Genomic DNA, 20,228 nt, shown 5'->3' with positions numbered 1-20,228 from the left:
ACATACAGAAGTGTGAGAACAACAAGTTGTGGTTTTATGTGGTTATGTGCTGGACTATATTTTGCCCAGGGGCAGTGAGCTCCTGGACTGGACTATAACTGGAAGTTACTGATCCCAACCAAGAAATAGTCCAGATCATAACCCCTATAAAAACCACAGTGTGTCATTTTTACACTTTGGTTTTTGTACAGATCAAACAAATGAAAAGGAACATGTTAATTAGTGAGCTTTAAGTGCTGGTAGGCAGATTTTCCTTTACCTTTGGACAAACCTAAGCTTGCTGTTTTCCCCTCTGCTTCCAGTATTTGGAGCCCCTTTTTCCCACTGGACAAAAACCCACTCACACCCATCTGGCTTTTGTCTTTAGTGGGATAGATTACAGTGAGCCTTTATTTCCAGGACAAATGACTCTGCAGTTGTTGCAGGTATTTAACGGCTCCAGCTCGGATAGGCAGTGATGGAAACATGACACCCAGGTGGACACGCTAATTTTCAGCTCTTTTCCAGTGTGATGCTATGACGCGCATCGGTAACTCTTTGTCATCTCAGCCACAAATTCCATCATACTCTCTGCAAACAACGCTCAAACATTGTTCCAAATTAGTCTACACCGAGTTTGAAAGAGAGCCAGAATAAGTAGCAGACATTAAAAAAGAAATAACCACTGTAACATTTTCACTGGCCTCCATGCTGCTTTCTCCCGTGTGTTTGTGATTCTTAACGAGACATACCAGAAAAAAAGGTAAATGCAATGAGTCTATGGCCTATTTTTAGCAGGTTTTCCCACGTTTAAAAAACGTGTGTATACGCGCTTATTCTAGTGAAAAAAGGATAAAGGTAAACCAATGGGCTGCTGTCTGTAGCTTCATATGTTACAGACATCTAACTCTCAAAAGTGCACATGTATTTTTCAGAAAATGTGAAACTACTCCTTTAGGAGATCAGATTAAACCCTTACAATAAGCGAAAAAAAACATTTGGCATTTATTTGTTTGTTTGGCAGGGACATTGCTCGTTAATCAACAGCAAAGTAACTGTAAATGAGCCAGAGTTATTAGCTCAACAGGCTAATTTTCATCCAGTTGGCCAGTTTTAAAATGGCAACCTCAAAAAATAAAATACAATTAAATCACTTAATACAGTCAGCACATAAAAGAAACGTATACAGACCAACATTCAGGAAGGCACAATGCAACAAGTTACAACAAGTAACAAACACAACACATCAGACATGAAAAAAAGCCTGGTACAGTTTTTCTAATTGTGGATAATGTGGTAAAGGTCCTTCAAATTGTGCGCACACTAATGCTATTCTCAAGTTAAAATGTATACTTAACATGTTTGCTTTCCAGAAACGTAGACAGCTTGATGACTATGCATGTTTGAAGTTATGCTGTTGGATTTTTCAAAGCATTAACGGATGTGAGGCTTCTACAGTTGCACTGTAATTAAAGCAGCAGTTACAGATTGTGTGCCTGCCTGAGTGAACATGACCATGCTCATTTTAGATCAGGCTATGCTGCTGCAATGTTTCAGCAACTCAACCAGCATCTTATTATTTGCACTGATCAGACACTTGGCAGAGGAAGTGAGAAGATGAGGAGGCGTAGGAGAAGAGGGGAGATGTAGAAGGAGGGGAAGGGGAGTTGACAGAATGTAGAAAATAAACCACATGCTACAGAAGGCTTCAGTACAGAGGGAAGAGACCACCGTCGAGAGGAGAAGTTGTCTTTAGGTTGTTTAGGCTGTATGATACCCCTCCTGTAGTCTCACCTATCCAGACCTTTATCCATAGCGCTGCGGAGTAGGGTCTGACTATTCCACACAACATTCTGGGATGGGAGAAAAACGTGCTTTGGTTTACTGGGATGTCTTTAAACCAATCACAATCGTCATGGGCAGCGCTAAGCACCGGGCAAAGCCACGGTGCCCCTGCAAAATAGCCTTGGGAAGGAACTTGTTTTGGTGGACCAGGTGTACGTTCAAAAGTTGTTTTAGTTGTGCAACAGAAAACTCAGATTAGATATATTACCCTGCAGAGATCTGAGGAGCAGTTAACCATAGTTAACCAAGTGGAACGACGTGGATATAGACTACAGCTCCTGTAATGAGTCCGGGCTGGAGAGTGATGGAGAAAGTGAGACGAGGAGGAGGGTAAAATAGTCAGAGCCAACTTCAAGGCTACAGGTCTAAAAAGAGAAGGGGGGGAAAGATGAGATAAGGTAGGACAGGAGGAGGGACAGAGCTAATGCTTTTTTGGACTTGTGTTAAGAGGCTGATTGCACTGTACTTTAACGCCAAGAGAGCAAACGAGAGTCCAAGGAGAAGGTTAAGCTGAAGGAAAGGGGACAGAGGAGGCGATAAGGAGAGGAAGAGATGTCATTTACTCCCCTGAGCTCGTCCACACATGCTGACAGCGAGGGAGTGGCGAGGAGAAAGGCTGAAGATAATTTGTCCCTCTGTCAGGAGATTAAGGTTGTGCTATCTGCGCACACAGCTGTACGGCGGCCTAATCAGCTTGTGTTCTGCAGCTCCGTTCCTGCGGCGTCGCTCTCTGCACTCCTGCAACACCACCGATTGGTGCACATGCGGAAGTGCAGAGAGTGTAGAACTAAGCAGGCCTTGCTGGCAGTTTGTGAAGAGAAAGGGACTGGTCCTCTGTGATAACTCTTAACAGGAAATGTGAGGAAAACAAAGCACTGTGCGATCACATAATTCCCTTGTTGAATCTGAACAAAGCCCAAGTTTGAGTCCGGGAGAGTAAAGATAAAAAGGTGTTCTCCTCGCATCCTCCAGCAGCATGCAGCTCAATCAAGGACAGCAAACTTTAAGGGAAGAAAGGAACCGGAGTGCACTGTTTTGCATCCTTTTATAGCACAAAGACATGTTTCAACACGACTGCGTTCTTCATCTGAGTCAAAATCAACTTGACTCAGAGGGAGTAAAGTCAGCTCAGCACAGATCTGTTAAGCGTTAGAGATGACTTAATCTGTGTTTGTACATTTCTCTTTCGATTTTATGAAATTTTAGCAATCAGAAACGTCCCGAACACCGCAACATAAGAAAATCCAGGCAGAGGGCAGGGTCTCTGCACATACAGATACTGCCATACACTTCTAGTGGGTCATAAGTGATGATTGAGATGGAATACTTTTGTATGAGTCTATACATTGTTTTTATCAAAACCCTTTCAACAGTGATACTACGTCTCTGGGAGATCACATTCTGGGGACATCAACACTCTTCTAGCTGTAGTTTGTGCACTCTCTTCTCACTTCTCTGCTGCTGTTTTGTTCAGCAATCACAGCGTTAGTTCATAGATTTCACCTTATTTTTCTATGGATCTATGGTTTATGGATTTCACATATAAACACTATTGTTGTTGCCATTAAGAAGTGTTTCTCTTTTAACCTGCATACAATTGAGTATTTTAAGATGGTAAAAAGCTTGCTTTATGTTTGGTAATGATTTGATAATGATGAAAATGTACTCAGAAGTAGCCTTTGAATGATGCAATTGCAGCAGTTGAATTATTTCCCCAACATGTTTTTTCTTCTCTCTTCTACATACAGAGACAGCATCATCATCAGTGTAACCAACTGTGCGACCAGCGTGTATGCCGGCTTTGTCATTTTCTCCATCCTGGGCTTCATGGCACACAACCTGAACGTCCCTGTGTCCGAGGTGGCTGACCACGGCCCGGGCCTGGCCTTTGTGGCCTACCCAGAAGCCCTCACTCTGCTCCCCATCTCACCACTCTGGTCACTGCTCTTCTTCTTCATGCTCATCCTCCTGGGACTGGGGACTCAGGTGAGGCTGGAAAACCTACATGCGGTGCTTCCATCCAAATCTAAAATACCATACTAATGCATCAACACTTAAAATATGAATTACTTGTGTGATATTGTGATTCATGTTTGGGGTAAATATGATGATGAGTGCGAGATTGTTTACTTTTTGTATGTATTTGTGGTGTTCATGACTGTAGACCCAATTTATAGTGTGTGTTTTATATTGATTGTAACTGGGAATTCACTTGATTTCCAGTTTACATGTCACACTGTAAAGCTTGACAGATGTCTATCTTAAAAAGGATGCACAGATGTGTGTAGTTCAGTCCGTAGTTGTTCTGCATGTTGATGCTGTAAATGGGCCAAGTGAACTCATTGGAACTACCCACAGATTAATGCATATTTTTCCTCTTTAAAGGTGCTCTAAGTGATGTTGGGTGACGTCACTTCTTGTTGACGTTCAAAGTATTTTCAAACAAAACGAGGCTAACTCACCCCTCCCTCACCCTCATCCCGTCCCCTCTCCCTCCCTTCCGCGTTTCCGCGCACTCACCCCCCAACCCCCACCCCCAAATCCTTCTTGTCTGTTATTGGCTGGAACTCTGTTTGTTATGTTTGGTGGTGCAGGTTGGCGCAGTTTGTTTTTGTTGCCGTTTGTGGAGCCTGGGCTATCTACAGAGACCGCGTTTATTTACTCAGGGGACAGACAGCTAGTGGATAGTGAGGAGATGTTTGCTGTATTTGATAAAAAATGTCGTAGCCTAAAAAACACGTGACATCGCTCAGAGCACCTTTAAAATATTTGGTGGAACACCTACGCATTGTGCTACAAAAAACTTACTGTGTAGACGATAAATATGTAGCTGCTCACAGGAAATAAGCAGTATTATTAGTTAAAGTTCACATAGAAAGGACAAATCTACTGGACATTTTATGTGGAACCGGAACATTTTCCTTTTAAGACTTCATACTTTCTACTTTAAATTATGTTATTACTCCCCTAGTGTGTAAAAACATGAAACAACCTCTCCAATAACCTGTTAAGACTCCTGGTACCCTTGTTTTCATCATATATGAAGACATTTTTGCAACTGTCCAATCTTATCTCTCATTTCATTAAATTCCCAAACCCTTTGCCTCTGTTTTCGTAGTTCTGTCTGCTGGAGACCCTGGTGACGGCCGTCGTCGATGAGATCGGTACGGACTGGATCATCAGGAACAAGACGGTTGTCACAATGTCAGTGGCCGTAGTTGGATTCTTACTTGGAGTGCCACTAACGACACAGGTAAGTGCCCAGACGCATGCAGATCATGTCTTTGAAAGCAACTTGTTTTTTTCTCATGGTGATGACTCATTCTCTGTTTAATGTGTGCAGGCAGGAATCTATTGGTTGTTACTGATGGACAACTATGCTGCTAGTTTCTCTCTGGTCATCATCTCCTGCATCATGTGCATCTGCGTTATGTATGTTTATGGTAAGGAGAGAAATGGACTAGAGTTTTTCTTTGCTCTCATGTGAATTTATGACATGAACCTCACATTTTTTTTAAAGGTAAAAAAAGTGCTATGGCACATTATCATTACTGTGAAAACATATTGACTTTGGGCTTTGCAATTTAGGTTTTATTTCTGGTTTGGCAGTCTACTTTTCTTATCTCTGTAGATGTTTTGTCATACCTAGACATAATGATTTCACAAAGAGAGAGTTTTAGCACAGCTGTAATCCAGTCTGAAAGCAGAAACATTTTCTGTCACCAGAACGTCAGCGGTAAAGGTCATTTTGTCTTTGTCAAGCAAGAATGAAAAGATGGAGACAGGTGCATGGAGAGGAAAGAGTCTTAATTAAGAGTCTTCCACACCTTGTCAGTACTTGAATTTTGAAATAGCTTGTAGCTTTTTTGATTCAAAAGAATGTGAGCTTCATCGTAAACTCACCATTATATACCCAAATTAAAAAATTACAAAAAGAAAATGTTACAGTGAAATACTGATTGTTCACCAAAGGCAGGCTAAACAGGCCAGCACACATAACAATAATAACAATAATGTTTATTTGATATAGCACCTTTCACAGACAGAGTCACAAAGTGCTTCACATGATACAGTTCTCTCTCTTTTTTAGCTTTGTTATAACACAAGCTCTGCGTCAGTTTCTCTTCAGTTCAGTCAGGAGTGAATTCAAATCAGAGCAACTTGGCGACAGACCCACAATCTGATATCAGCACTGAGATAGATGACCAAGATAAAAAGAATGCCAGAGTGGTGCCCCAAAACGGCACAATGGAATGTTATAGCGAGGCTTCATAAAATAACACTTACGTTTGATTTCTGTAAATCCTGATGGCCATACAGATTGCATGCCCTATGTGGAAAGTAGTAAGAATCTTCCCAGTCACCTTAACCAACAGGCAGCCACACATCTGGCAGACACTTCTGAGCAGACACATGATTTCTTGCCTTCTAGCTTTTAGATGAATCAATCTCTAAATTAAAAATGGCTTTGTGGCATGGTACTAACTGAGGGGTTCTCCCATAACATCATTGGATATGGGAGACTTAGTTTTGCACAAATCAATCTGTCAAATGTGAATAACCTTTTTAAATCTAGCCAACCTGGGGCCCCTGTATATGTTGGGCTCCTCAGCTGCATCCTAATTCAAAAACTTAAGTAGAAATAAACATGGAAACAGTCGGTCACAAAAATCTCTCCCGGGATACATTAAAATCATAGACTGACGAGGATTGTATGTTATTATTAAAATGCAAAATAAACGATCAGACTTTGAACTTTGATGCAACACTTTGGACTTTCCTGGATAACTGTTTGTGTTGATTGCAGGCTACAAGAACTACTTTAAAGACGTTGAGATGATGCTGGGCTTCCCTCCTCCTCTCTTCTTCAAAGTCTGCTGGAGATTCATCTCCCCCCTCATTATCTCTGTAAGTCACACACACACACACACACACACACACGCAAACACACGCAAACACACCTGCTGATCTGGGTCATAAGTGATTGAACCTGTAATCAAAATGTAACAATGTCACATAAATGTTTTCGCCTCCTGAAACATAATGCGAAAAACGAATATGTGGATGTAGAGATCTGAAAGTGTTCAGTGTAAGGTTCTAAAACTTTCCTGTGGTTATGACACATTGTGATGGTCCTGACCTATATTTGAGCTGCCATCAACACTAATCTGTTTGGCTACTGTAGGCTTTGTTTCCAATACAAACCTCTAAAAGCAAATCTTTCTGACTGGGAAATGGACACATGCATCTGCTATCAATGGTATTTCCCAAGCAGGCGTATTAGTCCACTAAGCTGCTGGGCCAACCAAGAAATTCATTGTTGAGGATTACTGGTCAGATTTCAGGCACTTTTGTTCCCTCTTTCAGTTCACTACACAGATGAATGCCCTGCTCTATAGGGCCTCGGCTAGAACTGTGACTAAACTCACTAATGTTGGCAACAATCGTGATTTATAATCATAATTATCTGCAACTTTTAAATCAAATCAAATGTGTGTTGTGCTGATGTCTATAGTGGTTTCACCTGTACTGCGTTAATGCAGGTTTCTTGTGGAAAACTGATCTGCTGTACATGAAGTCATGTTTTTTTACTTTGACCATAGCAACAGCAGCCATTTGTTTGGACTAATTGTAACTAGGATGTAACCTGATGAGCCAGATGGTTTGTTACACAGAACCATCTGAGAAGCCATCATTGGAAACTGTTTGAAACAAACACGTCTGTTGATCACGTCCACCATTGTTGTTTTAAACGAAAAGTCGCGGCCGTCACACCTAAACCACACCCGTACTGCCAGCAGCTCCTCACCGGACACTGATTGCTTCTGTAAGCTGGTAGTTCAGACACAAATGCATTAATCGAAGCCTGGCAAGATGGATTTTCATGTGATATGTGATCCCGCTATTCTTGCTTGATCTCGTGATATAGTGAGAATCAAGCTACTGTGCAAGGTAAACCAGGACGGGGAAACCTTAATGATTTAACACTAATTATTGTGCTATATCTTAATGTTTTTTTTTTTTTAACAAATATTGTTAAATTGATAAAATAAAATGCAACATTATGTTCATTTTTTGTCTTCATGACTATATATTTCCATAGTACTGTATATTGGATGTGAATAACACATATTGAAGAACATTTCAACATATAGTTCTAGTTCCCTCTTTGTGTTTTTAAATACAGTTTAATTTTCATTAGCTTTTTTTTTAGCACCTGCTCTAAATGATAAAGGCCTTACTCATTCACCGTCTCTCTTCTGTCCGTGTAGTTCATCCTGATCTTCACAGTGATCCAGTACAAGCCCATCAAGTACAATAACTACGTGTATCCCGGCTGGTCTCTGGCTATCGGCTTCTCCATGGCTCTGTCCTCAGTGGTCTGCATACCCATCTATGCCCTCTACAAGATCTCAAGGTCCCCAGGAGCCACCTTCAGAGAGGTACAAACCCCAAGTTTCAACGCGCACAAAGAGAGTTCCCTAATCATTTGCCCTTGACTTGGGAACATACATGAATAGAATGCATTCCATCACAATGTTAATAGTAACTAGAAAAGTGTACTCACTTAAGCTGAAAATTGGGTGCCTACTGAAAAGGTTGGAAGTGTAAGAGCCAAAAGCAAGTTTGTTAAAATAATATGAAAAATGTATTTCAAGTCAAAAAAAAAAAAAGTCAAGCCCTGTGGGCAGTTGAATTATCTATATATATATAAAGGCTGAATGTAGTTGAACAGTTGACAAGTAAGAGCTGAAAGCAGTCAAAATGTCTGTTGATGAGTAAGAGATAAAAAAATAGCTAAAGTGTCAGTTGATGTTGAGAGGCAGAAATCAGTTGAATGTCAGTCAATGAATGCAGCTTTAACTAAACACTAAGTGTTTTTGGAGCTGCTATTTGTAGTTACATTTACATCATGAATGCGTGAACTGGTATTTTTAACATTGTACTTCCAGCGTAGTCCTGAGTTGATTTGATTCAGACCCACTCATAAATCTCTTTGGACTTGCCCCTAAAGTTTCCCGTCATATTGAGGCTGCTCTAAATTCCGTTTCCCTCTGTCTCTTTCCATCTCAGCGGTTGAAGTTCGCTTGCATGGCAGATCCAAAGTGGGGCCCCGCCCTGCAGGAGCACCGGATAGGCCGCTATGCCCCCATGGTCTCCGAAGACACTGTGGAGGCTCGTCCCCTCAAGGAGAAGGAGGAGCTGAAGGAGGAGCTGAAGGATGAGGAGAAGGAGAGGAAGGATGAGATCAGCCTCACCATCCAGGGAAGCAACGGCTCTACCAACACACACAACAACCCCAACCCCAGCGCATAGACGCACCCCGCTCTGTCAGCGCTACCGGGCCCCACCATCTTTTTCTTCTCTTCCTCCCTTCTCCTCCATCCTCACCCCACTTTCCCACAGTCCTCTGTGGGGGAGATCCCATTCACTGGAGACCTTTACATATTGTAAGGGCTTATTATATCTATCCTAACCTCTTCTATCTATCTGTGTGTTGTCTCGCGATAAAACGAAGAAGAAAAAAACGAAAGGAAGAAAAAAATTGGGTCATCATCCAAAAGAGGGGGGTGTGTGTGTGTGTGTGTGTGTGTGTGTGTGTGTGTGTGTGTGTGTGTGTGTGTGTGTGTGTTGTTAATTTGTTACAGATAATTTAATAATGCAGTTTGTTTATCCTTTAATTTTTTGTAAAACTTGTATATGTCATCTTCATATGCAGTTAGAGATACAGTAGATTTTGAAGCTGCATGCAGCAACATTGAGACACACACTGTTCTCCTTTATTCTGTTAGCTGGGTCGGTTTGGGATTGGTGACTTTCTAGCAGCAGTGATTTGACATCTGGAGACTTGTGATGTGATACACAGTGGTGCTGTAATAAAGAGGAGCAGGGTGAACTGTGCCTGAGCTGGCCATTTACAGTTTGATGATGCTGGAAGAGGCAGATACTCATTCACACCCATACACTCACATTATTGTACATTTTACAGCACACAGTGACCTCAACTATAGTTGATATCCGCTTAAGACTAAGCCTGTTGTTATTTCATGCTGCTTCTTTTAAAAGAAAGTTCTACAGAGCACACATATTTAACACCTGAGATGGCAACTGACACTTAGGGCTGATTTTCGGTGGAAATTTTCTCCATTTGTAAAAAAAATTTTTTCCCCACTAAAGCTGCTTAAACTTTGAAAACTCAGCAGAGAAATATCAGTGAACTTAAACCGTTCTATGCTCTCTGCCTCACACATACTCTCACAAACACACACACACACACACACACACACACGTGGACACACACGCAAAAGCATTTGCTTCCGGTTCTTTGACTGAAGAGATCCATTTCTCAGGGTCCAAGTGAAATTAAACTCTGTGGTTTCCTTGCCTGTGGAAACCTTTTCTTGACTAAAGGTGGCCTGTTAAGATTATGGGGACCGAAACCACCTAACTTTCCCTGCTTTTGACACCTACACATACCTGTACACTCAAAACAAGTGGATGCAACTCTGTATATTGAAGTGCCATCTCTCCTTAAGTCTTCCAGGCATTCTTTTTTTGAGTGAAATGCATCTTGGGGTGTAGTCTATGAAGGAGGATCCGGGCTAGAGGACGTAGCTAGTGAGAGGATCGTATTGTGTCGTAGTCTTTGTCTCCCGTGGGTCGTAGCAATCTGCCCCATTAATTAAGGCATGTTACCAAAAACATTACCTGAGTTACCTGAGTCCTGCACATGTTTTTGGTAACATATATATACTGTATATCTCAGAAAGACTGGTATGGTGTCAGTCTCTTACAGTCAGTGGGACCTTTAATGTATTTACAGGCATTTATTTTAAGAGCTCTGAGCCAAGCTGTGCTGTGACTGGTGGAGAGACCGAAAGAAAGAGATGCAGCTTGTTTCCAGAAGAATACAGAATACAAATCTTAAATGAATTATGTAGATTTAAATGTAGCTGCATAGTATAGTTCTTTCTGTAGAATTATCCTTTTTACCTCTCATTATTGTAAAGTAACTTAGTAAATAAATATAAAGACAGCATATGTTTATTTTGTACAAAAAATAAAAACTACTGAATCATAATTAACCATGTTTACCATTCCTCATCTGTGACTTGATTTGTTGTTGTTGGTGTTGTTGTTGTTTGTTGGAGCGTGTGGGATAGGACAGAGAGGGGTCTCTTTAGCATGCAGGGTTGGGTTTCCCAAAATTGTCTGATTGGAAAGCATCCAGGACTATTTGTAATAGTGTAGTCGCAGAGGTTTATGGAGGTCTTAATACAGAACAAATATATGAAAAGAGTTTTGTTTTTTCGTCATCTAGACAGCTGTGTGAAGATCACGTCTTCCTTTGTATTTTCATTCTAAGATGCTTTGTTGGGCACATGTTCAGGAGGAAGTGAGATGCTTTTAGCTTCACAGGCAGGAAGGATTTTTTGGGATTGCATCTGGTCTGGCTGTAATCTTTCTTCACGTGGTAGTTTTTCTACATTTTGTGAGCTGTCAAATCATCAATTATATCGGAAGACGTTTGGAGAACTAGAAGGCTATGATATCCGTATGAGCATGGAACATATTCAGATAATATGCAAAATTATATACAGCATATGTGGAGAACCATAAACGAATAGTTGCATATTTTGTGAAATACTCTTATGCGCTAGAAGATTAGCTACCACTACCAAGATTGATACCACTCGCATGTATGTACGATTAAATATGAAGCTGGAGACGGCACCTGGTTAGCTTAGCATAAAAACGGAGACGGGGGGAAACGGCTAGCCTGACATTTCTAAGGTAACAAAATCTGCCTTCAGGAACTCTGACGCTCACAAATTAACGTGTTTTATCTTGTTTCTTTGATACGCTTTTCCGACAAGTGTTGAAGCACAATTGCACATTTTTTTCACCACTGATCCCCCAAAATGCATGTCCTTAGAAGAGGAGAGTGATTTTAACACGACAGTGCAGTTGCTCCACTAAGACGGGGTGATGCTGACACTCAGGTTAGTAAGTTAGTAAGTAACAGGTTAGTAAGGCACAACAGAAGTGTAACTGTGAATTAAATACAAAAAGCCCAACAGACACTACAAAATGTTAAATGTCAAAACACGCAACAATGATAGAGGTCAATGCTAAGCACAGAAGCTTAAATATAGTGCACATAATCATGATAAGCACAGTGAGTGTTCTAAAACAAGCACAAATTTCTAACAGGCTTTTTTTTTTTCTTTTTTTTTTAACAGTAAGGTTCTGGCTATTGATTTAGATGGAGAATTGTAGCTTTGGTTGGTAGTTAGCGGTCTGTTTTTACCTTCTGGTTTAGGTTTATTCCTAAATCATTTTTATAGTATCATTCCTAATACCAACGCATTTTGTAAAAGTTTTTATTTTTAATTAAATTACTGCAAAACCAGGTGCTCAAGAAGCAATACATTATCTCCATCTACTAATCTAAATAAATTGCGTTGCTTCTTTTGAGTAGAAACTCTGATCCAAGGAACATTACACTTTCTAAATGAGGTTTTGTTTGCTGAAAAGGGTGAATATGAAGTTGTTATTCTCTATATTGGGACAGCTTGTAGCTCAGACCATTTCCTGTTTGTGGTTGTCTCGTGCGTTCATGCTGTAGTAAGTGAAGCTTAGCCACCATGTTACCATGCTATCTCTCTATATATCCCAACCCTCGCCATCTCCCCACAACTCTTCCTCCCGTTGTACAGTATTGTAAAAAAATATATAATCGGACTGTGTGCATGTGTGCGTTGATCTTTGCTTTTATTTCGAGGGTGGGTAAGTGTGTTTTTGCGGGTCAGGGGAGGGCGGGTATTGTTTCATTTTGTTTTTGATTTGTCATTTTTCTTGTAGTGTAATGTAGACGACGTCAGGTGTATTGTGTACTGTGTGTGTAGTGGATTAGCTCTTACTGCTGAGCCTGCATGTAGAGCAGGCGTAGTGTCAGTATTGATGTCAATGTACCTCTAACCTATCAGAACTAGCCAAGTCTTATTCTGCTTATAATATAGTCTTATCTTTTAAGAGAGAAAAAACATTTTGTACTAAAAGAAGAGAAAGAAAACTACTTATAGTATTATCAGATTTTACTCATTGTTTATCCAATGTTAAATGACACAACTTTTTTTGGTTTGTTTTTGAAGTTGTATTGAAAAATTAAGATAATGCCAGTTAGGTTTAAAAAGCATTTCCAAACAAAAAGCTTTGGATCGAAACTTGAACTACAAAAGAATGGTTGTTTTATTTTCCGGTGAGCTCTGGTCTAGATGGCGGCTGCAGTTACATGACAGTGACAGATGTGTGACAATAACAAATGAACCTAAAGCTATATTTTACACAGTACAGTGCCAACAGTCGTACATCGCTGTTTACCTTTTAATATTCTGTGGCCCTTAACACAAACAGTTTGGCTTTTTCTGTCTAGTTGTTACAAAAATTTTTTTTTTTTTTTTTTTTAAATTAGCAAAATCAAAACATCAAAAGTACACCGCCACCAAGATTCAATTAGCATCAGGACCCTCACATTTTCATTCTTGTGCTGCTCTGATGCATTATATTGGAACATAACATTGTTTCATGTGGACAATTTAGACAATTATATCACATATATGTATCCGGCAAGGGTCCAGTTACCATTACGTTTTGATTTATTCCTCTTGTTGGTAAAGTAAACCTTCAATTATGTGGCTACCAAAAGACTAAGACCAATTTTGTCTAAAAAAACGAGATTGAGAATAGTTAATAATTGGCCCATGTCTTCATATACTAATATGCTATTGCCTACTATCATCGAAGTGGCTGTGAAGAAAGTCACTGATGTTGAAGAACGTGAACTACGTGAAGTTTCAGACCATTTTGTACACAAAATTCACAGCACAACTGCTCTACTGTACTAAAAAACAAAACTGTGACTTTACCTTGTTTCTGTGGTTCTCTGTAAATTGCAGAACATTACCTCTTGAATTTCTTACTACTGCTAATGTAAGAATAATCTTATGTTTCAGCACTTTAAAAACATCACTTGTTTTTTTTTTTGTAAAAGCAACAGGTAAAAAAACGTGTTAGAATAATGATTCACACTTTCATTTTGAAAAAAGAAAACACGTTTGGTCAATAATTTCTTATTTTCAGTGGTCTGGATGAAAGAAACTGTCCAAGTGTCAGTGGACATACAGTATGCTGTGTTGTTGCTATGCCAATGTAAATTGTTTTCATGGGAGGAGTGGAGAGGAAAAGCACAAGTGAGAAAAGAGAACACAACTGTTCTTCTGGTATCCTCTTATCATATCTATCTGTCTATCTATCTAACCATGTCTGTTCTTCTTGTTCTTCAACCTTTAGGGCCAAAATCCATTGCAATGTCTTAGTCCCGTCAGCTGTATATCGTAAACTGTTGGATTACAAAATGGTAAATAAAATCTATTTTAAAGATCAGTGCACTGCAGTGTTCACGTGTTTCGTTATGTTCTTTATGCATTCATACCACTCAGTGCATACTTCTGAACATGTTATATAATACATTTGATAAATATTGGGCATTTTACATTTACACGGTTGTGATGTTACAACTATACTATATATATGTACTGCTACAGTGCCGTTACTTTAAAGTGAGACTATCACGTTTGAAAGAAGAATTAATTTTCTTCCAAAGAATTTAAGTTGAATTCATAAGGAATAAAATGCACCGTTGCTCAATTTAATCCACTTCTACAGCCATACTTGGTCTGATATGACCAGTTGCTTATGGTGGCTAATCTTAGCTAAAGTTAGCAAACTTAATATACAAAATATTGATGTGTAACTGATGTTGCTGTGTCCATTTGACTATATAACTATTTACTACTCATGCTATTGTTACACCAAGTTTTAGCCTGTCAGAGAATTTGGTTTTATCAGATAAGTAAGAAGTAGCTAAACATGCCGCACTTCCCCAGTAGACATGTTTGTTGTTTCCTGCTTGTGGTCCTGTTCATCCTGGCTCTCAGTCAGGTCGTCCACTGATGATGTCTGTAAAGCAACTGACTTAAGAGCATCTTGGGGAATGAAGGTAAATTGTGGCATTAACCAGTAATTTCCACAACTCCGCAATAGTTGCATGGTCTCTCTTTAAAGTAAAACAGTGTCTGAAAAAGAAAATAGCCCAGGCACTTTAAGTCCTGACTGAGTATTATAAAAGCTTTAAATATTACATGGCTGACACCTAAGCGCTTCAGTTAAATGGCACAAGGCATGCCACAAATGAGTTACAGGTGTGTAGATGGAAGCCAAGAGGAAGGCAGGGCTACAGGCATCACACACAGGGGTAGAGGTAATAAATTACATTCCTACTCTCATTGCTGTTTTTTGTGTACTTTTTTGTACACAAACTTTTTTTTTGTACTTTTTTTGTATATATTTTTAAATAATCTGCAATTTTACTTGAGTACTTTTTATTACTTGCCTAGAAACGCAATTGTGTGTGTGTGTGTGTGTGTGTGCGTGACCTACTGGAGGCGTCCTCTCAGGTTTGTACATTTTTAATGTACATTATTAACTTAACTCAACATAGCGCAGCACATTATTGGCACTTGTCTGCTCTACAGTATATACTGTATGTAAGTCAATGCTAAACTAGACAACACAAGGCAGCTACCGTGTCATGTTATGACTTTCCCACTAGATGGGGCTGGAGAGGCAATTACCTGAAATGAAAAATCCATGAGCTGGTTTCTTGTGCAGGTTTATGGTAGTCCTGTCTTTCAGGGTTAGACTGATACAAATAGGCTTTCATTGTTATTAAGCTGCTTTCACTGATAATAATTAATTTGTGCCAATAATCAATATCTGTGCATGTTTTCATGCCACACAAATACAAATATTCAGTATTTTTTTCAGTGAGGAAATGTTACTGAAACATTGGGTCCACACAGAACACTAAACTCTGACTAACTGAGATTAACAGTTTGATAAGTAGCACCTGATGCTGACTTACTGTACCCAGAACAAACACAGAATTACAACCAGCTAAACAATTAAGTGAAACAAAATATCTGGACAAAAATAAATCATCCATTGCATCAGCACGGGATAATGGATTTGAACCAATAAACCAGGTTCAAATCCAATACTATACCTACAAGGTTATTACTACTACAGTCTACAACATAGGTAATATAATATAAAGTGTTTTTTGTCCAACAACCTTATTTGACTATTCAGAAAGCAGCTAAACAAATACCATGTTTTTCCCCCACAACTTAAGCCGTAAAGCTAATATAAATACATACATCTGCCACAAAATAATGAAGAGATTTTCTTTGTGGAGAAGGTGAATGTTTATTGCAACTTATAATACAACAATGTGGGGGAAACAGGATGATATAGTTATCGCTATAAGGTCTAAGCCATTTTTTCCAATCTTTGGGTCGCCTGGTTTCCTTGTGTAATAATGCTTGTATAACCTCAACCCTGTGACACACAATCAAGCTATAGACATCATTGTTTTCAGGTCAGGATATGTATGCTGCAGGGATGTCACATAAATGTGTAAATTGTTATATGACTATAAATCCAAAAGAAAACCTAAGCGGAAATTGAATCTTACAGAAATGTGTAACACGTTTATCCAAAGAGTTAGTTGTGCCATCTCCAATGCATTTCCTGTCTGCTATGAGACATCAGGAGGCCAAATCCCACTCATTTACACATTCAGGGCTGCCTGAATGACCTTAAGCTCTGCTCTGAGAATGTATTTATTTCGAACATTTATGCTGTATATCATTATTTTGGATCGTTTGTTCCGTGTTTAGTATCTGTAGCAGCGAAGTAACACAGTCAGGAAAAGTGGCAGCATCTCCAACATTGTGTATGAAAACACCAAAGAAGAAGAAGATAGTCAGGAAGAAAGCCTCTGATTGGTCGACACACTCACCTGACAAAATTCTGGGATTCAAGATGGCTGGGGCAAACAGTAACAGTGTATTTTTCGCTCCTAAATAATGGTGCAAAGTTTTTGAAAAGATACTGCAGTTCCAGGCTGAATTACAAAGCTTTAGGCAATGCGGATATATCAAACATTGTGTAACTTGATTTATGGATTCATACTTTATTGTACAAAGACACTGTAACTCCATGCTGGATTAAGAAAAGCTTAGGGAAGGCCAACAATCGCATGGAAGACCTTGAAACAGTGCATTTCTCTGCTTCTAAACAAAAAAAGTAAGTCTGTGCACTGTATTGATCTGGAGATATTGAATATGACATGAGGTTAAGAGTTATCAGAGCCTTTTGTCTACACTGAATAAAAACTTACAATTTACAGGTGTAGCAGCTGTGACTTAAGCCGGCTACACACTGACTGCGTCGCATCAGCGTGTCAGCTGCATGGTGTGTCCGTTTATATTTCGGCTCCCATGTTAACAGGTTAGAGCTTACACACTGCCTGCGTGACACGTACGTCTCAGACGCGGCTCGAGCCGCGCCGAAAACGCGTGCATGCTAGAACTATAACCGACGCAAGCGTGTTGGAAGCGTTTCCAGGCAAAATAGAATAAGAAAAGATGTTTATATGTCATTTTGACACAAATACATATTAATAAATGACATGTTGATGTTAGAAAGTCTCTAGGTTTTGATATAAATGCAGATATAAATGTAATTAAAAAAAAAAAAATCGATTTTCTCATATTGCACCTGTCAATACAGAAGGAAATATTCTGTAGCCTATTTTGCCATCAATACTGCTGACGTTGTCTTCGCTGTAATCAAATCAGCGTATATTCATGATTAACATGGTATTTCATTTTATCAATGGGAAACATACATGTGTACAGACATGGCTAGCAGCAGCAGCGACGTGTCAGACACGTTTCTGGTGTGTAAAGACAGAAAGATCCACGCAGCTGCCACGCAGCTGACATGCAACAGAAATGCCACGCAGGCAGTGTGTAGCCGGCCTTAGTTGTCAAAGTAAAACAACCTGAATCTGAATGCATCATTCAGTACATTTACTTCTGGGCTGATTATCACACACGTGAATGTGCACAGTAAGTTTTGGGTGGTGCTGGATTTGGTGTCACCAAAAACATTTACCCAAACATTAATCTTATATATATTGATTTCATGCAAATCTGGCTTGATTTAGTTTTCAATATACATTGTCAGAAACCAAAGTGAAGGTCAAGAAGAAATGTCCACCTGATGGGGGTGAGAGGGGGTCAGGGGCTTCACCAAAATCTTAAGGAATCTTTGATTGTGGCTGATGAATATTGATGCTAAATTCCATGGCCAAAAAATTTACAGTATGCGCCTTTTATGTATTATCAAGTGGAATCAGAAGAGGGCAGCATGACTGTGGATATAAGGACCACCAGACTCTTTTACAGCCACAGCTACTCCAGCCAAGCCATTTTATTACTGGGCCATAACATCCATCGTGGGTGCCACCAGGTTACAGAATTAAGCTACATAATGAACACAGATAAATGTCAATGGCTTGTTAAGTGTTTACACAACAAACACTTCTTAATATCGTGGTTGGCTTGCTGTTTTTCCAGTTACATAAAGTCTGCAATCAGTTACACAATCACATCAGCTAGAACAGGTTTTGGGGAATAGGAAATAACAAGACATGAATAATCACCCCTCATGGTATAGCAGTTGAATTATATAAGTACTGATGCAAACAGTAACAGACAGAGGGCAGTTGTGGAGGTTGTAACTGTTGATTATAATGCTTGTTTGCTGTCCATGTTGTTCTCAGAGCAACACTGCAGTGAAATGGTATAGCCTGTTTGTCAGGGGTGGCTGAAGGATATTTCCTAGACTGGACTCACCTTCCTGCTTCCAATTTTCCTGCTTGGGGGGGCCGTTGTTGCATTTAGTTTGAAAGGTGACTCCAGTTGTAGGAACCCAACATTTCTAGTTTCCAGAACTAAAAAGTCAGCAAGACTGTAAGGGACTTCTCCAACAATTTAGTAATGCATTTTAAAGTGCTCATATTATGATAATTTTCAGGTTCATAATTGTATTTAGAAGTTGTACCAGAATAGGTTTATGTGGTTTAATTTTCAGAAAACACCATATTTTTGTTGTACTGCACATTGCTGCAGCTCCTCTTTTCACCCTGTGTGTTGAGCTCTCTGTTTTAGCTACAGAGTGAGACATCTCACTTCTGTACCATCTTTGTTGGGAGTCGCACATGCGCACTAAGTACTGCTAGCTTGTCAGAGCATGAGGGCGTGCCATGCTAGCAGCTAGGCGAGCATTATAACGTGTGTTACAAAGTGACGCACGTTCGTTACAGAAGTAAATGCTGGACTACAACAGAGCTGTTTGGAGCAGTTTGTGAACAGTGTTTTCTCTGGAAGATGGTAAGTCCCTTTAGGGTGGACTTTGTGTTTTTTCACTTTGTAAACCCATAATGTGCACAAAAAGATATATAACACAATGAAGGAAAGGGGAAAAGCCAAAAAGCATAATATGAGCACTTTAACAAAGTTCGAGAACTTGCAAGAGTCAGATTTACTGTAAAAAAGACTGATCTAGCGCTGAAACGGTTGGTTGATTAACAGATCATTAATCTGTAACACTTTTGATTAATGGTTTAAGTCATTTATCTAACAAAAGTGCCTTACACTCTCTGGTTCCAGCTTTAATATAAGGAGTGGCTAGTTTTCTTTGTTTTATATCATCGTACATTTCTTTTTAATTCATTCATTGGTGCAGTGTGGATCTTTTAGTAGTCATCACCATTCATCACCAACACAGACACACCATTCTTTCCATTCCACAGACAAAATGTGAACTTTGTTTGAACATAATGCAGAATTTGCTTTGTTGGCTTAGCTAAATGTTCGGCCGCGAGCCTGTCAGTTACCCAGCAATTGCTTTGCCACTGTGCATTTCTCTTCAGATTACCAAAGGATAGGAGAAGATGTCAGCTGTTAAATTGAAGGCAAATAGTTTCTGGAGCGAGCTAATAACACTGACTTTATTCAATCAACACAGTGCTGCCTTTGCCAAGGTTTTCACAACATGTCTATCTCTGTAAAAAAGAATTAGCAAGCTAATTCCTTTTTGCCTGAAGGGTGACTTTGCATTTATTCTATAAATTCAAGAACAGTGTGTGTTTGTTTTTACAGCTGGTACACAGTTATACTAATGCTTACTGAAAATACAGTGGGGAAGTATGTTCTCTTGGCACGTTACTTACTTTTCGGTTACCATACCTTTACATTTTCTGTCTTTTAAACCAAAATTATGTATTTCTTTCATGTAAAGAAAGAAGAGAAAATGCACTTTTATCCAACACAAATCAACTTGATTTCGGAGATTAGATTCAGAATATTAGACTAAATTGCCTCATTTGCCAGACTTATCAATTCAAATGTAGTTTTAGAAATGATCTT

General features: G+C 39.5%; 1 protein-coding gene across 3 annotated transcripts in view; it reads left to right on the top strand.

Annotated features, from left to right (window-relative positions):
• The window catches only part of slc6a9 (solute carrier family 6 member 9), a 76,691-nt gene extending 62,415 nt beyond the window's left edge, over nt 1-14,276 (top strand). For all 3 annotated transcript variants that reach the window (XM_078264747.1, XM_078264746.1, XM_078264748.1), the window contains 6 exons: nt 3,573-3,810; nt 4,943-5,077; nt 5,168-5,267; nt 6,632-6,732; nt 8,097-8,267; nt 8,899-14,276. In XM_078264747.1, coding sequence (XP_078120873.1) covers nt 3,573-3,810; nt 4,943-5,077; nt 5,168-5,267; nt 6,632-6,732; nt 8,097-8,267; nt 8,899-9,141 — 988 coding nt within the window. In that variant the 3' untranslated portion in view covers nt 9,142-14,276. The remainder of the gene's footprint in view (nt 1-3,572; nt 3,811-4,942; nt 5,078-5,167; nt 5,268-6,631; nt 6,733-8,096; nt 8,268-8,898) is intronic.
• Nucleotides 14,277-20,228: the final 5,952 nt, after the last annotated feature.

The sequence above is a fragment of the Sander vitreus genome, chromosome 12, assembly GCF_031162955.1.
Source record: "Sander vitreus isolate 19-12246 chromosome 12, sanVit1, whole genome shotgun sequence".
In the NCBI taxonomy this organism is placed as follows: domain Eukaryota; kingdom Metazoa; phylum Chordata; class Actinopteri; order Perciformes; family Percidae; genus Sander; species Sander vitreus.
Note: the sequence above shows the minus strand (reverse complement) of the source record. Positions and strands in the feature narration are given on the sequence as shown.